General features: G+C 38.3%; 1 protein-coding gene across 1 annotated transcript in view; it reads right to left on the bottom strand.

The window, feature by feature from the left end:
- Positions 1-24199, bottom strand: part of LOC115439140 (SH3 and multiple ankyrin repeat domains protein 2-like) — a 515551-nt gene that overhangs the window by 299876 nt on the left and 191476 nt on the right. Inside the window, exons 7-8 of the mRNA XM_030162991.1 lie at positions 22181-22289; positions 4194-4345 (exon numbers count right to left, since the gene is read on the bottom strand). Of these exons, the coding sequence (XP_030018851.1) occupies positions 4194-4345; positions 22181-22289 (261 nt within the window). The remainder of the gene's footprint in view (positions 1-4193; positions 4346-22180; positions 22290-24199) is intronic.

The following is a 24199-nucleotide window of genomic DNA, read 5'->3' as shown; positions in this document are numbered from 1 at the left end:
CTGTCCTGTTTACGTTTTACGACTAAAGCAAGTATCGAGTCACCGTAGCATCTAGTCTGCCCTCACTTCAACATGAGATGAAGCAGTAGTGCTGCTGTTTGTCTGGTGTCATGGATGTTGATGTCATGGTTGGTGCTAGACTGGATACATTTATAGTACCACTAACGCAGCCAGTAGGTGAATATGCCAACTGCAATGACTTTGAGCCAACGTTTGTCATAAATGTGCATGTTTGAATCTGTGTTCACTGAAAGATAGTGTGATAATAGGCTGAAAGACTTAAAAATAGTACCTTCTTTTGTAAGATGAAGATGTTTTTTGTTTGATGGGAATAAAGAGGAACAAAATAGGACCAGTGTCCCTGTATGTTCCCAACATGTTCTATTAAGAATCAGTAACAAGTTGAATTTATGAAGTTATCAGGTTCTGTCTCTATGTTAGGGTCCTGTGGTCTTGATGCAGGAGATCAACCTCCCAATAGAAGTGGGTGGTACTTTCACTGGAGGAGAACTCAACTAATGAAATGAAAATCCATATATGACTTCCTATCAGTGCTCAATAGGAACTATATAAATATCTGTAACCATTTACATGTTATAAACCATCAAAATATGGACTATTACAAGTAAAGACTAATTGTCAATATAAAAAAAAAACAGCAAAAATTCTAAAATCGAAATTTCTCAAAACTGTGAACAGTCTTTGTAGACATTATCCCAAAGATGCTACATATAAAATTTTAATAAATCCAAGTAGTTTTGTCAGAGAAGACGTTTGAAGAAATTGCTAACAAAGACAATGACGAAGATGACAACAATGATGCCGTACACAGCACCTTCACAATATCTCATGGTGTATTGGCCAGTGAATTAAAAAACAATAAATAAACAGAAAGTAACATCAGTATCATCTAAAAATTAAACAATCAGGGCATCTTTACATATACAGTCGAGAAAATTTTTTTAGAACATCAAAAGTCATCAAAAACAATGGTTATGCAGTCAAGTACTAACTCCTGTGTGTATCATGTGACTAAAACAGACAGAATAGAAAACATGGAATGCCTAAAAGCACTGTTTTTGTCAGTACAATGCCATAGATATTGATGTAAGAACTGAAGTGATTTTGGTTATTATCAAGAAAACATGGAAAATGGATAGATATCAGCTCTGAAATTAAACTATTACAAGCTATTTTTTTTGATGTCATTATATTTGTCCAAACAAATGTACCTTTAGTTGTACCAGGCATTAAAATTAACAAGAAATTGAAGAAAACAAGGGTGGTCTAATCATTTTGTAATATTTCATATTGTCCTAATAGGTGGTTTTGCGGTGGCTATTTTTTGGTACTATTATCTTGCTAAACAAGACATAGCATTCTCTTTAACGACACCACATTCCCTCGACAAAAACTGGACTTAAACCTCAGAATGACAGAATATGAGTTGTGCTGTTCTCCTGCTGATTCAACTAACTGATAAAAACCCCTATGTTCCACTGTCCCAGAGCCAGCTCTAATTAAACCTCTGCTAAAAGAGACAATCCAGACAAGACACAAATGAACAACTACAGGCCAATCTTCAATCTCCCATTTTTAAGTAAGATAATTAAAAAGCTGTTTTTCACCAGCTAAATGTCTTTTTAACACAACACAACTGCTATGATGTCTTTCAGTCAGGTTTTAGACAGCACCAAAGCACTGAGACTGCTCTGACCAAAGTGATGAATGACATCTGTTTGAATACAGACAATGGAAACATGTCAGTGTTAGTTTTACTGGACCTTAGTGCTGTGTTTGATACAGTCGACCACATTATATTATGGAAACGACTGGAGAACTGGGTGGGTCTGTCTGGCCCTGTACTAAACTGATTCAAGACATACTTAGGGAACAGGAAGTACTTTTTGTCATTAGGTAACTTTACTTTTGAGCAGACAAGAATTACATGTGAGGTTCCCCAAGGCTCCATCCTGGGGCCTCTTCTGTTTAACATCTACATGCTCCCACTGCCACAGGTTATAAAGAACAACAATATTAGCTACCATAGCTACGCAGATGACACACAGATCTATATCACAATGTCACCTGGAGACCAAGGCCCTGTACAGGCTCTCGTATGCATTGAGGAGATTAATGACTGGATGTGCCACAACTTTCTTCAGCTGAACAAAAACAAAACTGAGGTAATTGTCTTTGGAGCCAAAGAGAAACAACTTCAGGTCACCACAGAGCTTCAGTCTATAGACCTGAAAACCACCAACCAGGCCAGAAATCTAGGTGTAGTGATGGACTCAGACCTAAATTTTAAAAAACACATCAAGGCAGTTACAAAATCAGTCTATCACCTTAAGAACATCTCAAGGATAAAAGATCTGATGTCTCAGCAGGACCTGGAAAAACTAGTCCATGCATTCATCCTCAGTCGACTTGATTATTGTAACAGTGTTTTTTCAGGTCTACCTAAAAAATCCATTAGACAACTGCAGCTCATTCAGAAATCTGCTGCTAGAGTCTTCACTAAGACCAGAAAAGTGGACCACATTAGTCCAACTCTGAGGTCCTTACACTGGCTACCTGTCCGTCAGAGGATAGACTTTAAAATTCTATTGCTGGTACATAAAGCTCTGAATGATTTAGAACCAAAATACATCAGTGATCTCCTGACCCAGTATGAACCCACCAGACCCCTCAGGTCATCTGGATCGGGTCTGTTGTCAGTTCCCAGAGTGAGAACCAGACATGGAGAAGCTGCGTTCAGCTTCTATGCTCCACATATCTGGAACAAACTCCTAGAAAACCTCAGATCAGCAGAAACACTCAGTTTATTTTACTCCAGGTTAAAGACCCACCTGTTCTCAGCTGCATTTGAATAGAGTTTGTATTCATCAGTTCAGATCTGCACTGTTCCTTTTAAGTTAAAAGTTTTTATGTGTTTTATTTGCTTGTCTGTTTTATCTGTTTTATCTATTTATCTGATTTTTTGTTTGTTTGTTTGTTTTTCTCATCCCTATACTTTTTATTGCTTCTGCTGTAATGCTTTTAATGTTTTATGTAAAGCACTTTGAATCGTCTTGTACATGAAATGTGCTATATAAATAAACCTGCCTAAACCTGTCTAGTTAAAATTACTATTTTTGTCAAAGGTATTCTGGTCTTTAGGGTTTCAGATATAACCAGATGAGGAGGTGACTGTACCGTGGATGTTTGGTAGTTTACCAGTGAACACCAATGTCACATCTTTTTGGTAAAACACTGACCCATCTGTTCATAGTCTTAATGTTTCAGTGGACAACATTTAGTTGGATCTATTAGTGAATCACAAAACATGAAAAACTCTTGTTACAACCACTGTTTGTTTGGGTTTCTTTTTTCATTCTGGGTTTTTTACTTCAGAGGATATTAACTCTGGTAAATGTTCAAACATTGAAGGTGACTGTAATGCACCTTAGCGCTGGATGCCACCCACTATAAAATAGAATAAAAGATGATTAAGAAGTATTTTTTTTCTGAGCTACAGTAGAAACATGAGCCTCCTCTGCATTTTTAATTACACTTTCAAAGGTAATGGAAACACAGCGCCTCACAATTTCAGCTGATTATTCACTAATGAAGAAATAATTAAGAATACTTAATTCCATTTCTGAAATCAGACTCCCTTTCTGCACCTTTATTCTAACAAATTGTACCTTTAATTATAACAATAATTATCATCATCATCAGCAGCATAACCTTTTACTGAGATTTTTTTTTTAAATTACATTTTACATAGTGCTTTAGTCTTGTCACAAAAGGTGGAATACATCTGATTACCATAACAAATGTGACAAAAGTTTGAAATAATAATAAAAGATGAAAGGAAAAAGGATGGGAATGACTCAGTTGCTTGGTTGTGAAAGTGTAAAGTATTCTAAAAGATAAGACAGGTTTTTGCTCGTCTGTGCTTATCGCAATGATCTGACAACAAAAGCATCCATCCTAAACTCCACTACTGCAGCCAGGAGCATCATCCCTTTATCATCTCATCAGGTGATGAAGTGACAGGCCCGCATGCACAAAAAACTCAGATTGCTTATGATGCAAAAAAAGATTATCATGTCAGATCTGAAATGATTAGACTTGCATTTTGATTAAAGCTGCTTTTTTTTCCCCGAGTGCAGTGCAGGCAGAGGGAAGGTATGCAGGTTCTTTACCGTGAGCGTGACCTGGTTCTTGGACCTGGCAGCTTTGTGGAGGGCCGTCATGCCGTCTTTGGCTCTGAAGTCCAAATGAGCTCCTCCATTCTTCAGCACCTTAATCAGCTCTGTGACATTGTCCAGATGGGCTGCAAATGTTAATGGACTCTCTGGAACAAAAATGAAAAGAACATAAATCAGAGGTAGATTATTAATTTTCGGACCAATATATATGTAAAACTACTATGAAGTATGAGGGTCACATTGAGGATTTAAAAAACCTGATGTTTTCAGCATAAAGTCATATTATAGAGAGAAAAGTTCACAGTATTACAAGAACAAAGTTGAAATATTCTGAATAAAAAAGTAACTGAGAGAAAAAAATTAGATCATGAATATTTTAATGATAAAATGCTTAATAGAGTGATATTTTGCGTTTTTTAAATCAATCAATCAATCAATTACACTTTATTTGTATAGCATTTTTCATACATGTTGCATGTAGCACAAAGGGCTTCACATCAAACCCCCCACTGTCCCGCAGTTGCAGCTAAAAATAAAAGCAACAAAGTAAAGCAATTTTTAAGTAAGAGTTTAATTAAAAGCTAAACAAAAAAGATAAGTTTTGAGTTTACTTTTAAAAATATGAACACTCAGGTCCTCAGGTAGGCTGTTCCATAGTTTGGGGCCCTAAAAGCTGAATGAGGACTCACCATGAGTTTTGGAGTGGACTCTAGGAGCAGACTAGCCTGAGGACCTGAGGCTCCCAGAGGGCTCATATGTTAAAAGCAAATAGATAAATAAATAGGGTTAAGACCATTAAAAGTTTTAAAAACCAATAAAAGCCCTTTAAAATCGATCCTGAAGCTCACAGGGAGCCAGTGCAGAGACCTGACCCTTTTAAGTGGAATTCTGCATTTTAAAACATTTCCCTGTGGTCTACATAAACTGTAAATGCTATGCTTGGGTCTGAATTCTTCATTAATTCAACTCCACAGGTCCATCTTCAACCCTATTTTTGAGTCATGACACCAGAAAGGTTGTTTTGAGCGCTGGCCCTTTAAATGCAAATGAGCCATGTCCTGCCCCGGCCCCTCCAGGTTGCTGGCTGTGCTGCTCTGTCCCATTTAACGAACAACTGAACATTTTAGGTAATCGGCTCAAAGTTTGGACATATTTTCAGTATGGACTACAACCGCCAGGTTGCGATTTGTTGGGCGGGATGGGGGAAATCAACATCCCCCTCTGGTTTTTACATTCCTACTTTTGCTGAATGAATTTAATTCTCGGGGGGGACAACCCACCAATTGAAATAACAGATAGGTTGGGACTGAGTTTTCTTACACATATAGCCTACAATGCTGGCACGAACTTTGACTCAGCAGTCTCGGAGTTCACAAATGTCCCCATGCACATAAATACACTGTATACCCTACCTATCTCTGTATATATCTGCAGACCTGAATTCAGAGCTACACACGGATCCACAGACCGGGGGGGGGGGGGGGGGGGGGGGGGGGGGGGGGGGTCAATAAATCGTAAGATGGGGGGCTGGGGGGAGATGAATAACACAAGGGAATAATATGTAAGAGCAGGTGGAGGGAGTTCTCCCTGAGGTACCATGACGTACGCCCCCCCCCCCCCCAGGTACACACAACTGTACAGGGCCAATGTAACATGTTCTGATCTTAATCCATTAGGTTTTATGTTCCGTTTTACAGCCTGATTGAGTTTCCCATTGGTCATAAATCCTCTCCCACGTTGGTGTGATCGGCCCCTATCCATGGTCCTGAAACTTCACTAGACCATCTCCCACATCACAGGTGTGGTCGTCGCAGAAAATGAAATGTTTCATGTTTTTGTAGTTTGCTTTAACAATGAATGTTCAACTGTTGGACGTGTAATAGGGCCTACTGTTAATTTAAAAAAGAATAAAGCCTGTTGATTGCTTGTTTTTTCATGATTTAAAAAATAATAAACAAAAAACATCTGTTTTTTTGACAAATCACACCCTGACAACTGATCCTGCTGATAAATAATTATGGCATACTCTGAGAAATGTTCGTTGGAGGTCTTGACCTTATATGTGCAAATGTTGTGACGTAACTAGTTATAGACGTAACAAATTAAGCAGGAATTAAAACAAGTGGTAGAAATCCACTCGATTTTTGCCAGAATGAATATAAAGATAGCTTTGCAGCCCCTGGAGGGTTCAAATTCAAACTTTTTGAACTATTAGGGTCCAAATACACAAATAAATGGACAAAAGACTAGTAAAAGTGGGTTTAGGAAAATATGAGCCCTTTAATATTATCACCCAAATGCAGCAGTCTGGATCCAGCAGCAGATACAGTAGTTTTCTGAACCAACAGTCATATTACCTGACACATAATTTCTTAACCTCTGCTCATTTATCAACAAATACATTTCATAGAAGTAAAGTTACAAATTTAATCTTGTAATTGTACTTTTGTTACATGATATTCAGACTTTTAATTTTGCTCATGTAACATTATGACTTTTTCATTAAAGTGTAACTTCACTCTCAGATTGTGATTTTCTCTTGTAAAATCATACCTTCATTCATGAAACATATTGTTTTTCTCCCACAGTGTGGCCTTAATACATCATATAAAACAAGAGAAAGCAGATATAAAACAAGAATTCAACAGAATAGCTCATATCTGTGGATCTGCTGTTGCAAAATTGAACAAAATTGCCTAGAAGTTTGTCTTCCAGGTGGCCAATGTTTTTTTGGGTGTTGTGTTTGTCAAACATGGATGAAACTGAGAGTGTAATATACTGTATATATCCAAGACTTAATTTAGCTCAAGTGAAAACACAGCAGTGTGATGCAGCTCCTGGGACTGATACCTCTGTATTATTTGTTTGAAAAAAAAAAAAAAGGGGGAAATTTTTGTTATTTACTTTGAATTGGGTTTATTAAAGCTCATAATCTACAGTCAGAGGTCAAGTACAGCTTACAAAAACTTCTACAAACATTAAGAACCACACATGCTCCATAAAGTGCATTTTGTTTAGTGACATCACTTTATTCATGCATATTAAGACCCTTTGGCTGATTTCAGTTTAAACTAATGTTCCAACAACTGAGCCACATTGAAATGTGTTGGTAGTAAAAGAGTGTAAAGACAAATGTAACCCATAAAGACCCAAATATCCACCAGTGACCAAAACCATCGGCTCTAAAACGTAACTTTAACCCATGATGACTCAGTGCTACTTTTGTGGCAGTTCCCAAATTAATTTCTACCTTTCCTAACTAATTTGTCACAACTGTTTTTGATAATATTATCCTCTGTATTTTGCATTTTTTTGGTCTAAATCATGTAATTTCCTACATTTATATCACAGATCCTGTAGATGTTCATAAAAACTGGGTTAAAACCACTAATTCTATCAATATATTGAAATAATTGGTGTAAAATGCAGTTTGAACTGCATGTACTCAGTGACTATATTTGAAAAATCTATAATCTACCACATTAGATGTTTTTAAAATTCCTGTTTAACCTATAAAGACCCAAACAGCCACCAGTGACCAAAAGCATCTACTGATCTAAAATGTTTAATACCTGTTGATCCACAAATCCTATCAATACATGTAAATAATTGGTGTAAAATACGGTTTGTCATCTTTTCATGGTCATCAGATATGACCCATTTGGATGTCCAGAGGCTCCGTAGTGAACATGGAAACACCGTCATCTTCTACAACATTGATTCACCAGTAAAACCCATGGAGTTGGATCAGTGACAGTGGATGGACACACTTGATTTATGTTCAATTAATGATATATTTTACTGAAAAAGTCACTTTTTTCTTACGTTTTCTCTGTTTTTGATATAATAGCCCTTAAACGTAATCTCATCATGATGATTAAAGTAAATTAAATACAGGAAAATACCTGATTTTCACTGAAAAAATGCAAAATATAGACAATAATATTAAGATACATGGTGATAAAGGTTAAATAGAGAGAAAAAAAATCATTTGGGAACTGCCACAAAACTAACACTGGGTCTTTATGGGTTAATCAAAGCCAAGTGAAAAGAAAGAGTTTGTGTTTTCCTGTGGTACGAATGGAAATGTTTTGCTGCTCATCCAAGTGGCATCTTCATCTTAATGAGAGAGGAAGTGCTCAGTGTTAATCCTGGGAGGACAGCACACCCCTGAGGTACAGGAGGATGTAACAGAGATATGCTTACAAGGCAGAAAAAGTGCAGCTCATTCGGAGGCAGGAATTCTGAGAAGTACATGCATGCGTTTACAGATAAGAAACCCATTCAGCAGAACTTTTACCATTATCATCTAGTAAAATCACTACATTTCACCCAGCAGCTTGACTAAATGAGATGATTCCAGAGAGACAAATAATTACACTTCATGCAATCTGAAAGCATATTTGTGATTTCATTTGGTAAAAGCTGAAAACTGGCTGCATTTTATGTTTAACAAGAACTTGATAACATTTTCTAGCATGGATACATTCACTGACATTATTCAATATAGTAATCAGTGTTATTTAACAATCATTGGTTCCATTTGAACACATTCTAAGTCTGAATCCTCCCCCAGGACATTCTGAACAACAAACATATCATTTCCTGCATTCTGGTGAATTTTACTTATTTTTGTGCCATCAGTTTAGAATAGAATAGAATAGAATAGAATAGAATAGAATAGAGTACCTTTATTGTCACTATACACATGTACAATGAGATTTAAAAAGCAGCTCCTTCAGTGCAAACAAATACATAAATAAACAACATAAAAACTATAGATTTCAATAGTTAAAATAAGTCATATATACAGTATGGAATATTAAAAATTGCACAGTATTGTGGTCAAAATTGTATTGGAAAGAAAGTAGTAAATATTGATTGCACAGTAGGTGGTTGAGAGGTAGTCTGGGGGGATTGGGAATAGAATAGAATAGATCTTTATTGTCAGTAGTCCCTTTTCCATTGACCCTCAAATATTACTTGTGCGTAAAAATGTACCTAATGGAAAAACGACAATTTTTCGATTACAAAATTTTTGCACTGGCAAGAGGTGGTTTTTCAGGTGTAGCACAAAAATTATATCACGCAAAACTGCAATGGAAAGACCTTTTTCCGCAATGACAGTCACATGAATTTAAAAAAGTATGTTGATGGACATTACAACAAGCGAAGAAGAAGAGTTTTAAGAGAAACATGTTGCGATGTGTGTGGACACACCAGGAAACCCAATCATTTTATGATTTAGTACAGGGTAGAGGGTTAAAATATAATAATAATGAATTTATCTGTAAATCAACACCATAGTTAGGTTCGTCACCATGTTTACAGCATGACTTCTCATGTCATCTCACGATAATAAATAAACAAATCATCGCATTTGTGATTTAATGGAAAAACTTACATTACGTATTTCTGTTTATTCGACATTTAGTAAACATTGGTAAAGTTTCATATAGATGTCCAATGGAAAAGGGACTACTGTCATAGGAACAATGAAAATTTGTTTAGTATCAAAAACAATTAGTTAAAAAAAAAAAAAAAAAAATATTACACAAGATACTGAAAAATGTAAGCATTTTTAAATATACATATACAACTATAATACTACAAAAAAACCTTCTGGTATGTACAAAAAGCAAACTCTAAACTACATATGACAAATATGTACAACAAATAAGAATATATACAGGCAATTTAGGATATATACAAATTAAAATTAAGAAAAAAACTGCATGAGTTGTGGGTATTGCACTGTTTATAGTGGAAATGTCTTTATTAATGAAAAGGGAAAATACAAAGTCCTGCATCTTGTATATACAGTATAAACAGGAATATACAGTGCTTTCCGATATTGTGCATCACATTCAAATATTTATTCTCCTGTACCTGTAAGAGCCCTAAAAAATGACTGAAGCACAGCTACAAAAACCACCTACACAGAATGACTGAACCAAGCCTGTTGTTTGACACACTGTGCTTCTAAACATGTCTTCTTTCTGTTTTGTTGTTCAGTTGTACAAATGTTAAAGATGATGAAAACAGGTCATTTGTCTGCATGTAATTTCATATTTGATATAACATAAGTACAAAAGTCAGCTAAATATACAACTTAAGTCTGGCTGTTTTTAGATATTTCAATGTGGAAATGTTACACAGTCTTTCATTAAAAAGTACAGCTAGCATGGGAGCAGCTCTTATGTAGGGGTGTCACCACCTTCTTCAAATTATAGTGGCATAATGTAACATGAGTAGTGCTTAGATTATTTTTGAGTGCCCTTAATTCTGACATTTTTCCAGCATAAATACACTTCAGACTGAAAACCTGCATACTGCTTACAAGCATTTTGACAGCAAATACAAAATAAACTGCAACAAGTGAGCATGCAGCTCAGTCTTAAAAGAAAATGAACCTTGCCATCTCCAACTGTGCAAACATGAGCTGCAGGAAGGGGTTATATTTTGCTTTGCTGATCTCACAGGGAGCTTTTGTTGGGCAGTTGAAATCAATAGCTAGTACGAGCTGAGCAGCAAAAGTCCTAAGCCTCAGAGCTGCCTCTCCCCCGTTAAGCACTAACTCAATAACACAATAGCACAATAATACAATAACTCTAAGAGACCATTAAGATAACCTCAATTCTCAACCTCATAATCCTTTCTCCACTCCATTGTTATTTGCATCAACAGACCCTTCTTTTTCCTGGACAATCTCTGGCTGCTCAATGCTGGCTGCGTTAAGAGCACCTGCACTGCTGAGATACCACTGACAAATTCAATGAATGGTAATAAATAAACATAGCTGTCAGCCGAATACTCAGGTGAAGTCATTTCCACTTAAAGAAACATCGGTCGGCAAATTATTTTAATGGGTTTTTAACTTACCGGCCGACAGGCTGTAAGCTATTGTCATCATGTGGCGTCCGGCGTCGTCGGCGTTATCGTCTGTCGTCGCCATCTGTCATTGTCGTCTGTCGTTGTCGTCTGTTGTTGTCATCTGTTGTCGCCATCTGTTGTCGTCGTCTGTTGTTGTCGTCTGTTGTTGTCGTCTGTTGTTGTCGTCTGTCGTCCGTTACAAAACTTTCAATCGTCTTCTTCTCAAAAACTACAATTCCGATTGACTTCAAACTTGGGATACAGCTTCTTTATGATGATGTCAACAGAAGTTAGTGAAATTATTTGGATCTGGATCTGATTCTGGATTTGGTGTGACTTTGAAAAATTTCCCCATTATAAGAGATAGGAAGTGGATTGATGCAATAACACAGTAAATATAAATGATATCAAGTTGAAATTTCTACAGTACAGCCCTGATGGGGAGATGACCAAAACATAATAGCCACATGCTGATCAGGATCTTCTTCTGGATCCGGGAACTTATGGAAAATTTAACATGGGCTCTTACAGGTGTTGGACAAAATAATGGAAACACCTAACATTGTGGCATCATAGAAGGTGTTTCCATTATTTTGTCCAACCCCTGTATGGGGAAAAAATTTCAATCGTCTTTTTCTCACAAACTACAGTTCTGATTGACTTAAAACTTGGTATACAGCTTCTTTATGATGATGTCAACACAAGGTATTGACATTATTTTGATCCAGATCTGATTCTGGATTTGGTGCGACTTCGAAAATTTTTTCCATTATAACAGATAGGAAGTGGATTGATACAATAAATCAGTAAGTATCAATGATATCAAGTTGGAATTTGAATTTTTTACGGATCTGATTGGAATCTGACCAAAACATGGGCTATTTCTGTAATATAATAAATACACATAACTGGGTGATAATAAATGGCATCTGGATACATTTCCCAAAGCTTTTAATTTGGCCGGTAAGCTCCAGGGCCATTGGTCCTATTTTTAAATATGGCCTGGTTTGGATCATTAGCTACTAGCCAGATATGTGAAATCTATGAGAGCAGTCATAGAAGAAAATGCTTATGTTCTAAAGAGAGCTGGCTTAAAACCCAGGGCTCAGTTTGCGCTTGTGGAGGATACAGTAGCTATGTTTCACTTCCTCACAAAGAGCTTTGCACAAGTCCTCAGTGGCCGATTACTGTCCCCATGTGTCGGCGCTGCTAAACCAACACCACAGTAATATGAACACGAACAGCCGTTAGCTCAAGTTCTCCCCTGCTGGTATTTAAAGTAAAAGCTTTGATGGTTTCCTGTCAATCCTATAGATTACTTGCCCTCAGTTCTTATTGAGCGCACTACTCATCCAAAGGCCGATAGGATTGATCAGAGGCTGCGGCTGTCAACGGCTATGAAAATGGCCCCACGGTCAACTGAGAAACAAACACACACCATTAAGCCTTAAAATGAAGTTTTAAATCGTAACTTGCCATTACATGTCAATTTTACAGATTCAGTATACTCAATTTCTGAAAATAATTGGCAAAGTCATTTTGTCAGATTTGCAGCAAACAAAAAAACTTAACCAGAAGTTGAGTATTTGATAATTTAGGCCAAAAAAAAAGTTGTTTTAGGATGTAAGATTTGCATGTGTATATGCTAAAGTGAAGTTTGTGTGTATTATTATTGTTATTATTATTATTTTATTAATGCTAGCTTATTCTGATTTTAAGTTAAGTTAATTGTAGCTAGTAAGGTTGAAGAAGCCCTGCTGTTCAAATCACTGGACAAACTGCATTTTGGACATCCATTAAATCAGTAAGAATTGCCTAATGTCACAGGAGCACAAATGAACACAGATATTACATATTGATCCTTTATCATAGGATTGTTGTTGCAAATAGGCATGTAAATGTAAAAATATGTGGTAGAACTGTGTGGGAGAAAAGTCATGTATTACTGTATCATTATGTGATATTGTATGTTTTACCCCAACCTAAAGTAAAAGCATGTAACCATTTCATTCCCTGTCCATGGGATACAGGTGAATAAATGAAACTGTCTGTTGTATTGAATAAAATATGAACACTGTGGAAACATCAGATATTGAGTACACAAGTCAAGTAAAAATTTTGATACTGTAAAGCGAAATTTAAAATTTTTAACTCATTACATTTTAGGATGTCCTGCTTGTATGTTTTAACCACTGTAAACTGAAGCGCCAAACAACTAACATCTACATTTATGCATGGTAAAAATACACACCTCAAGCTTTCTTGACAAAAATGCCATCTTTGACCCAAAACCTTAAAGTCTGTAGGTCCCTTAACTCACCTCTGTGGAAGAGATCTACACAGATATCTGGTATTTAGATATGAATAAACACAGAGGAAACAACAGATATATGTTAGAGTTGTATTGTTATTTATTGCTATTTGAACAGCTTTTCCAAATTTTGAATTCATAGACTTCCTTCCTTTTTGCAAGCATACAGTAGAAAATACACCCAATCTTAAGTAGGGCTGCAACTAACAATAATTTTAATAATCGATTAATCTGTACATTATTTTAATAACATTAATTGATTCATTGGAGGGGGGAAGTATATACGTGGGGGTGCGTTCCATAAGTGTAGCAACTACCGTAACTGGTGTGAAACTTAACTTTGGACGCCTAGCTTCTGGCTTCTATGCATCTCTTTCACTCCGGAGCTTACACAAAATTTTTGCAACTTCTAACCTATATCTACTGTGGCTCCTGGGAATGCTGGGCCCCATGAATTTGTCATGTTACCCCCCCTTTATGGCTCTTAAGGATAGTGAGCACCAGTCCGCGACCGAGACTTGTTATGGCTAGAGGCCAGCAAGCTATAGTCTTCAACCAGCTCCGGTTATAGGCTATCAAACTAGCTTTCTATGTATTAGTTCCAGTCAACGATATGCAACGTTAGTCCGCTGGCCTGATAAACAGAGATGGAAGAAACTGTTATGATTACGACAATAGTGTCTAACTAGCTAGCAGGCTAAAGTAATCACAACACGTAGGCTATCTTATGCCGTGTTTCCACTACGTGGAACCAGCTTGACTCGGCTCGGCTCGGCTCGGCTCGGCTCGACTCGGTATTCCTGGAGACCGTTTCCATAACAAGATACTACTGACTTTACAGTACCTGGACGTCATAGCGATGCGGCGCGTTACTTTCATGTCGTCTGTTCAGAGAGTTGCTGATAAACTCGCTTGTTGGGTGTTGTCTCGTCTGAATTTTTACGTCGACCACCAAAGACTGAATCTCCTCGACCGACCATGGTGTAGTTTTGGGTTGTTGTCATGTGGATTAATGTACCGCTATATTTACTGTCCATTTCTGCATCTGTATTTTTGTAAAACGGTGGGTCACAGAGACAACTCTCTGACCAATCAGTGGTCTGCAGTGTGTACACGTCACATTTTAGTATCTGGTCCCCACTCCTGGAACCTTGGCAGAGGTGATAGCAAAAAAAGTAGTACCAGGTAGCAGATTTGAGGTCCTTTTTTATAATGGAAACACAAAAAGGCCGAGCTGAGTAGAGTCGAATTGAGCTGATACCATGCAGTGGAAACTGGGCATTACATTATGTTCCCAGTGACCACAGCTGCTTCGTTTGCCTGAAATGTCCTGCGCCATGGGATTTTGGCCATTTTTTTTTCCATATTCAAGTTTTGTTACATAAACGATGCACTACGTTTGGGCCAAACGGGGCTGCCTGGCATCTGAAGCCTCAGCCATGCTGCTCTGTGTTTTCCTCTGTTACACTACACAGCATGAGGGCATGCCTCAGTACTAGGGGTGGGAATCGATAAGAATTTAACGATTCAGATTCCATTTTTGATTTTGCTTATCGATCTGATTCCTTATCAATTCTCTTATCGATTCTCATTGGATGAGGGAATAAAAGAATACAAATGGGTGTGTTTGCATTAACTGTCTTATATTTCCATCTCTGCACAGAAAATATAATATATACAATATGTACAAATAATAATAACAGATGACGCTGGGCCGGTTTGAGGAGGAGGGGGGGTGGGGGCGCATACAGTGAAAGTGAAACTAAAGACACTTTATTAATTCCTCTATTGCCGCATTTCCACTACGTGGAACCGGTTCGACTCGATCTGTCTCCCGTTGTTGTGCACCTCATTTCCTTTCCCCTACCTTTGGAAACTCGTATTTGAGGGGGTACGACGTTTGTTGCCCACACCAGAACCGGAACTGGGCCCGGATGACGGCCTGGTGTTCACTCTGCCGCTAGATTCACAAGCGCCGCTAAGTAGTGTATCAAATACATGACATTTCTGTAAATGAATCACATGCTGTGGACAAATGTTTAAACATACTGGAGGGATTCCACCCTTTCGAAGAAATGGAAGTTTTGAGAGTGTTCAAGTGGACCTGGTGTCATCTTTTTAGACTGTTTCTGCTTCAACGCCACGTCAGCTACGTTCTGACCTTAACAATGCAGCGTATGTGTGACATCATCGCGCATGCGCAATGAAGGCGGAATCGATAAGCAGAATCGTTAGGCAGGCAGGCAAACAATTCCAAGGAAACGAGCGACTGGGATCCGGTTCTCAAAAAGAGCCAGTTCTCAATTCCCATCCCTACTCAATACTGACATGCTCAAGACCCAATGAATCGACTGCCGAATTCATTGCCAACTCTTTTAAGAATCATTTTGGAGCAATTTAATCGATTCATTGTTGCAGCACTAATCTCATGTCATCATTGGCCTTAAGAGGCTACTTTTGATAAATATGCTCCAGTTTCTCCAGATGGAGGTGTCTCTGCCAACAATATCTAACTGCAGGTACAGGCACCAGCAGAGACAAATTAAACCAGGTGTGACTGTAAGTGGATGTACAAGTGTTTGGAGATGATGTGTTATTCTCGCCTAAAACACAGGACTCGAAGCTTCCAACTGTGACTGTAAGGACTTGTAATTGTTATCGTACACTGGCCTAGCATGAAACACCTGCTGTCTGATTTTATGCAATATATCCATATTTTGTTGAGAGCTCGCTGACATTAGTACACAGCTCATTACTCTGGGTACCCACTGCTCCCCAGTGTGGTTGTGTGCAAACACAGAGCCATGCCTTTGGCTCCAATGAGTTTATTTACCTGGAAACATGTAAAAAATCATGCAGCGCTTATCAGAGTTAACTGGATATTTGACATTGCACATCAGTTGTATTTAACAGGGCTGTTTTCATTTGGCATTAGGGCCCAGCAGGCATTGTTTTTATAGGCCAGTGCATCATTGGAGTGCTGGCATTTCATGACATTTTTTGGCTGGCTTCCTCTGTATCATTGTGAAGAGCCCATTTAACCCAAATCACAGAAATACTGTTTTTTCACTATGAGGTAACAGGCCAAACAAATGGCACTTTAATGTATCCTTGATGTTAGAAACCAACATCTGCAAACACCACTGTTCCACAAAGGCACATACATGGGACTGACTTTTAATTATACAGGATGTCCATGAAGTGTCTTTACAATTTAACACATTTATTACAAAGGTAGGGTAGAGTAGAGTAGAGTAGAGTAGAGTAGAGTAGAGTAGAGTAGAGTAGAACAGAGTAGAGTAGAGTAGAGTAGAGTAGAGTAGAGTAGAGTAGAGTAGAGTAGAGTGGAGTATATTTCAGTAGAGTAGAATGTATTAGAATAGAGTATATCAGAGTAGAGTAGAATATATTAGAGTAGAGTATATTAGAGTAGAGCAGAGTAGAGTACAATATATTAGAGAAGAATATATTAAAGTACAGTAGAGTAGAGTAGAGTATATTAAAGTAGAGTAGAGTAGAGTAGAATATATTAGAGTAGGGTACAGTAGAGTAAAGTACAGGAGAGTAGAGTATATTAGAGCAGAGCATATTAGAGTAGAGTATATTAGCGTAGAGAAGAGTGGAATACATTAGAGTAGTAAAGCAGAGTATATTAGAGTAGAGTAGAGTACAGTACAGTATATTAGAGTATATTAAAGTAGAGTAGAATATATTAGAGTAGAGTAGAGTATATTAGAGTCAAGTAGAGCATATTAGAGTACAGTAGAGTAGAATATATTACAGTAGAGTATATTAGAGTAGGGTATATTAGATTAGAGTAAAGTATATTAGAGTACAGTATATTAGAGTAGAGTGGAAAATATTATAGTAGAGTATAGTAGAGTATATTACAGTAGAGTATATCTGAGTAGAGTCGAGTAGAGTAGAGTAGAGTAGATTAGAGTTTATTAGAGTAGAGTAGAGTAGAGTAGAGTAGAGTAGAGTAGAGTAGAGTAGAGTAGAGTAGAGCGGGGTCGGGGTAGGAGTGGATGACGCTTTAGCCTACATGCTATACCGATCCCCCTCTCACCTGGATAGGAGCAGCAGGGCTGTGACAATTACATTTTTGGACTTCTCCAGCGCCTTCAACACTATCCAGCCTCTGCTCCTTTGAGTCAAACTGACAGAGATGGGAGTGGACTCACACCTGGTGGCCTGGATCACAGACTATCTGACAGGCAGGTCTCAGTACGTACGACTGGGGGACTGCAGGTCTGACACTGTGGTCAGCAGCACGGGAGCACCGCAGGGGACTGTGCGCTCTCCTGTCCTGTTCACCCTATACACGTCGGACTTTAAATATAACTCAGAGTCCTGCCACGTGCAAAAGTTCGCGGACGACACTGTGATTGTGGGCTGTATTAGGAAGGGACAGGAAGAGGAGAACAGGAAAGTGATCCTGGACTTCGTCGCGTGGTGCAACTCTAACCACCTGCACCTCAGCACTGCCAAGACCAAGGAGATGGTGGTGGACTTCAGGTGGCCAAGGCCTCAACCGGAGCCTGTGACCATCCAAGGTGTCTTGGATGGTCACATCCATCCAAGACACCTTGGATGGATGTGTAGGATGTATCTGTAGGATGGTGCAGTCCTACAGATACCTGGGGGTGCAGTTGGACAACAGACTGGACTAGACTGCCAACATTGACGCTCTGTGCAGGAAAGGACAGAGCCGTCTGTACTTTCTAAGGAGGCTGGTGTCTTTCAACGTCTGCAAAAAACTGATGCAGATGTTCTACCAGACTGTCGTGGTGAGTGCCCCCTTCTATGGGGCAGTGTGCTGGGTAAGCAGCATCAAGAAGAGGGATGCCTCACGTCTGGACAAACTGCTGAGAAAGGCAGGCTCGGTTGTGGGCTCGGAGCTGGACGGTCTAACATCTATGGCAGAGCGACGGGCGCTGAGCAGGCTCCTGTCAGTAATGGACAATCCACAGCATCCACTGTACAGCACCATCTCCAGGCAGAGGAGCAGCTTCAGTGAGTGGCTGCTGTCACCTGTTCCACTGACAGACTGAGGAGGTCTTTCCTCCCCCATGCCATCCGGCTCTTTAACTCTACTGGGGGGGGGGGGGTTAAGTGGCAGTAGTAGTTAATACGAACACTCTGATGCCCCTGGACTGTAGGACTCACACACTGTTCACATTGCACTTTATCTTTTGCACAGGCTCATTAATTGCACTGACTCTAAGCACAACAGTATCCTTTGCACTGACTCCTTGTGGAAAGTTAAAGTGTTTTTTTACGATTGTGTTTTTACTATTGTGTTTTTACTACTGTTTGCTTTTAAGTTTGTGGATACTGCTAGAACCTGTACATTTCCCTATGGGATGAATAAAGTATCTATCTATCTATCTATCTATCTATCTATCTATCTATCTATCTATCTATCTATCTATCTATCTATCTATCTATCTATCTATCTATCTATCTATCTATCTATCTATCTATCTATCTATCTATCTATCTATCTATCTATCTATCTATCTATCTGCCTGTCTGTCTATCTAGAGTAGAGTAGAGTAGAGTAGAGTAGAGTAGAGTAGAGTAGAGTAGACAGTCTAAGGTTGCATGATTTTGGTGTAGTTCGTCTTTTCTTGTTCATGTTCTGAAAAATAAAAGCTCTTTGCTTCTCAAAACCTGGGTTAACTTGTTTTATGCACCTGTTAACAATTAACAGTTACTGTGGAGAATCCCACAGCTTTCACTGGCACCACTAAAACATAGCAGTTCCAGTCAAAGTGTAATGTCTCAAAGGTTTGAGTTTCACAAATATCCTCGCCACCTGAGACCTCCTATCGCTTCACCTCCTACTGCTCCTTACAGGTGAGACAATGGGTGTGAGATTTAGGTCCACCACAGGAGAGATTTTAACTGCCTCTACACTGCGGCTTGAAATGAAAACCACTGGTCTCTTGTTACTTGTTAACCTACACATTGAAATGTGATGCGTGAATTGAATCCAACCTAAAGGTCAAATAAGTCTGTGTGTGAGAGGAGCTACTGTTGGTCACACTGTTAGAATATTATCTAGAGTCTAGATCAGGGTATTCAATTAAAAATCACCGAGGTCCAGTTATTAAAATTTCCTCCAAGTAAAAGGTCCGAACCGAAGTCCAACTTGTGTCTTTGAGACTTCCCCTATGTCCACATTTTCAAATGGTTTCAACAATATTTATTGTCAATTTTCAATGCAGGAAATGTTTACAGAGTGCACTGTAAGTAAAAGTAGTCAAATACATTTAAGGCCTTTATTTCAGATTAAAGAAAACAGAAACCTCGGAATAAAATAAATAAAAAAGTGCAAACAGAGGTGAATAAGCTCTTCTCTTTGCCTCAAACAGCCTAATAACAGATAGGTAAGGGTTTGTCGTCTTCTGACTTCCGCATTTGTAGGATAGCGACAGAATTCCCTTCACACTGCCACCTACTGTTTCAGGTCTGTAACACCTACTCGTACTGGGGCACTGGCTGCGGTACGTGCTTGTGAACGCAACATCTGCAGGAAAGGTGTGAATGTATCCAAGTACAGTACGGACTTGGGTACGCAGTGTAAAAAACAACAGTTTTCCACATAAACTTTCCTTGTTTTGGAGCGAGACATGCTGTCATCACTGTCTCTTCCTTTCTGCTCTGGTGTGCGAGCCGCATAGAGTAAACAAACAATTTGATTGGCTCATCTGAGTGAAGCTATTGTCGTATTAACATAAGTAGCAGCACCCGCTGTCTATGAGTGCCACCATCAGAAAAAATACTTAATGAAAATGATCTATTCTTGTGACTTCATCAGAGATTGGTCACATGTCTGGACAGAACCATCACTGGGTCTGGGTCTGGAAAGATTTTGGTGATGCCTGGTCTCGATAATAGATACTAGTATTATCTAGACTCTTGATCTTCTAGATTCTTGAGTATTGTCTCTGAAGGACATTAATTGTAACGTAAAATGGGACTATTGCACTCCTCACTCCTATTTCTTTGTTTGACCGCATGCATGTTCCTATGGTTTATATACAACAAACTGGTTGATTTAACAGTATGAAGATTCATTTTGTCTATTTGGCATTTCACCTACATGTATACAATGACTTGGTATGCTCCTAAAACCTGTTGTAAACAGAGACTCATGATGTGGAAGGTGACAGTCACGAAAAATACATATTTGGACAATGACACACATTTGTTAATGTTGTCTTTGTACGCCACCACCACAGTAGATTAGAAATGAAACAATCCACATGTGATTATGTATGATATGGACTAATCGGAGATGTTTGGTCATTGTCCATATACTTATGGACCTGACTGTAACTACATCTATTCTATAAATCCACTGTGCCTTAGGTGAGAATTTGATGAAAATGAAAGTTTTTGTACCAGTATCTGTACATTTATGTATCTGTTTGATCAGAATAAATCTTGATACCGTTAAATTACCTTGTTTGATGTATATAAACAATAGGAACAAGATAAAAGCCTAGGCATGTTCTCATAGACTTTTCACAGGTGCTTGTCAGTTACACAGCAGACAAGATGGGTCAAAATAAATGTAAAAGCTTCATCGTGGGAAAGAAATTAACCTTTGCTCTATGATGTGCCCTTTGCATTTGTGTTGCACTTCTTTCAATGTACCATCTATGTATAGATAAAATTTAGAGAATTTAGTTTTGCCTTCAGTCCAGTGGTTTTTGGATGGTGAGAACCTTTAAAAATGACTGAAGCTAAAGAAAAATAAATAAATAATAAAACTATCAAAACTCTGAAAGACCATATAAATTCTTTACAATATACAGAAAAGCAAAGTTCACTTCTATGATCATGTTGCAGCTTTTGCTTTTATGCTGTGCCTCCTTCATTTCATTTGACCCAACATCCTGTGCCTTTATTTCTATATTTTTGACTCCATGTCCAGAAGGGATGGGAATCGATAAGAATTCAACATTTCTGATTCTATTATCGATTTTGCTCATGGATCTGATTCCTTATCGATTCTCTTATCGATTCTCATTGGGTGAGGGAATAAAAGAGTACAAACGGGTGTGTTTGCATTAACTGTCATTTATATTTCCATCTCTACACAGAAAATATAACATATAAGGTATGCACAAATAAGAAGAGATGACGCTGATGATGATGATGATGATGGGTGTACAGTGAAAGTGAAACTAAAGACACTTTACTAATTCCTCTATTGCTGCATTTCCACTACGTGGAACCGGTTCGACTCAGCTCGTCTCCCGTTGTTGTGCACCTCATTTCCTTTCCCCTACCTTCGGAAACATGTACTTGAGGGGATACGACATTTGTTGCCCGTACCGGAACTGGGCCTGGATGACAGCCTGCCGCTAGATTCACAAGCGGCGCTATAAGTAGCGTATCAAATGAATCACATGCTGTGGACAAATGTTTGAACATATTGGAGGGATTTCACCCTTTTGAAGAAATGGAAGCTTTGCAAGTGTTCCAGTGGACCTGGTGTCATCTTTTTAGACTGTTTCTGCCTCAATTCTATGTCAGCTACGTTCTGACCAAAACAATGCAGCGTGCGCGTGACGTCATTGCGCATGCGCAACAAAGGCGGAATCGATAAGCAGAATCCTTAAGCAGGCAGGCAAACGATTCCAAGGAATGGAGCTACTGGGATCCGATTCTTAAAAAGAACTGGTTCTCGATTCCCATCCCTAATGTCCAGTATGTGAAACACATACTGCATTGTCACGTTTGTCTGTTATCAGTATGATTTGGTGTGTCTTTGTCTTACCACCACTCTCACTGTCATGGTAGTTGGGATCCAACCCTCTCTCCAACATCTTCAACACTTTGTCCGCTTGATTATGTTGGATAAGGTCCATGAACTTCCTCAGATTGGCCTGCACAAGCAGAGAGCAAAAAAAAGTGATTAAAGTGAGAAGTCTGAGCAAACGGTGGTGGGTGTGAGTGAGAAAAAGATGAATACAAATAGCAGTTGATATTCAGAAAAGGTGTAAAGGGTGAAACATAACTGTGGCTGAAAAGAGGAAACGTTTGGGAAAAGGAAACAGGGAGACCTCTTTCAGACATAAAGTTCTAAATCAGGGGTGTCAAACTCATTTTAGTTCAGGGGCCATATTCAGCTAAATTTGATCTGAAGTGGCCGAACCAGTAGAATAATAACATAATAATACATAAATAATGTCAACTCCAAACTTTTCTCTATGTTTTAGAGCGAAAAAAATAAATTTACATGAACTCGTTTACATCTACAAACTATCCTTTCAAAAGATGTGAATAACATGAACAAACTGAAAAAATAAGTGTAATTTTTACAATATTCAGCCTCAGTTTATCATTTACACATGTACATTGTAACTTACAGATCACAGTGGATCTACAAATACACAAAACATTTAGTAACACGCAGAATATTGTTAATATTGTACTTACTTCTCTCAAGACATTTCAGGTTGTTCATATTTTTTCAGGTTATTCACATTTTTTTTTGCAAAATTATATTTTGTTTAGTGTAAATACATGAAAATATTTACATTTACAAAGAGAAACATTTGAAGTTGTCATTATTTATGTGCTATTATGATAGTATTTTACTGGTCCTGCCCACTTGAGATTGAATTGGTCTGAATATGGAACCTGAACTAAAGGATTGTTAATACCTTAGTGTAATTTTTGCATTTCACAAATTCATCCCAAGGGCCGGACTGGACCCTTTGGCAGGCCGGATTTGGCCCCCGGGCCACATGTTTGAAACCTGTGTTCTAAATGATCAAATAAAAGACTAGTGAAACCAGGAAGCACAGGAGGAAAGACAACAGGACGTAGAGTGTGTCCATAGAGTCGGATGGCTGCTCTTTTCTGTTCTGTACCCGTCTGCTTTCTTTCCAGGCCGCACGATAAAAATAGATAAGAGAGCAGCTCCCAGAAGGAAAGGATAAAATGAGGAAAGAAGAATGAGAAAGCAAAGAAGAGCAAGACAATGAGTAACAGGACAACAATAGGCTGGGGGAGAAGGGGAGGACAAGGGGGCAGGTAGGTATGTTCCAATCCTGCTGGTACCCCCTAATACGATGAAATGAATAAATATTATGTCTATTACTTTTATAATAAGAGTACATTTGAGGAATTTTTGTTCCAGATCACATTTTGCTCAATCAGACACAAGATGACCTCTCTGAAATTCAGTTAAAATTCTACATAACCCCTCATATCTTCAAATGTTTCAGATGTTGTAAAAGTCTATGAAGTTTTATCATAATTAGCAGATGAATTCTTGACTTGTGGCCAAAACGTGCTTTACAAGGACACAGTGATCTCAACTTGTGATTAATCAGTTCATCCTTAAGGGACATTCATTCAAATTTGGTGTAAATATGGACTATGGTCCTGAGACATTACATTCAGAAACAGCAGCTAGAGCAGTGTCTTTCAACCCTGGGGTTGGGACCCCACATGGGGTCACCTGGAATTCAAATGGGGTCACCTGAAATTTCTAGTAATTGATAAAAAAGAAAAAGAAAAAGAAAAACAAAAAAACTTGCTAATAAAAAATACACGGCAAGTTGAGAGAGACAATCCCAATACATAAAAGACAAACTGTGAAGCTGAAACTGAAGCACTGTGGTACTGTTTATTTTTCAAATGTTCATTGTTTCAGATGCTGCAGCTCTTTCACAATTCATAGTTTCAGTTATTGTTTGTTCAGTATTAATTGTCAGCCTTGTAAATCCAAGCTGGACTGACTGTACATATCCTGACCAAGGAAAATAAAATTCTCACTTTGTGCAGT

This window comes from Sphaeramia orbicularis, chromosome 3 (genome assembly GCF_902148855.1).
Source record: "Sphaeramia orbicularis chromosome 3, fSphaOr1.1, whole genome shotgun sequence".
NCBI lineage: Eukaryota > Metazoa > Chordata > Actinopteri > Kurtiformes > Apogonidae > Sphaeramia > Sphaeramia orbicularis.
The sequence above is the reverse complement of the archived record's forward strand: the minus strand, read 5'-3'. Positions and strand labels throughout refer to the sequence as shown.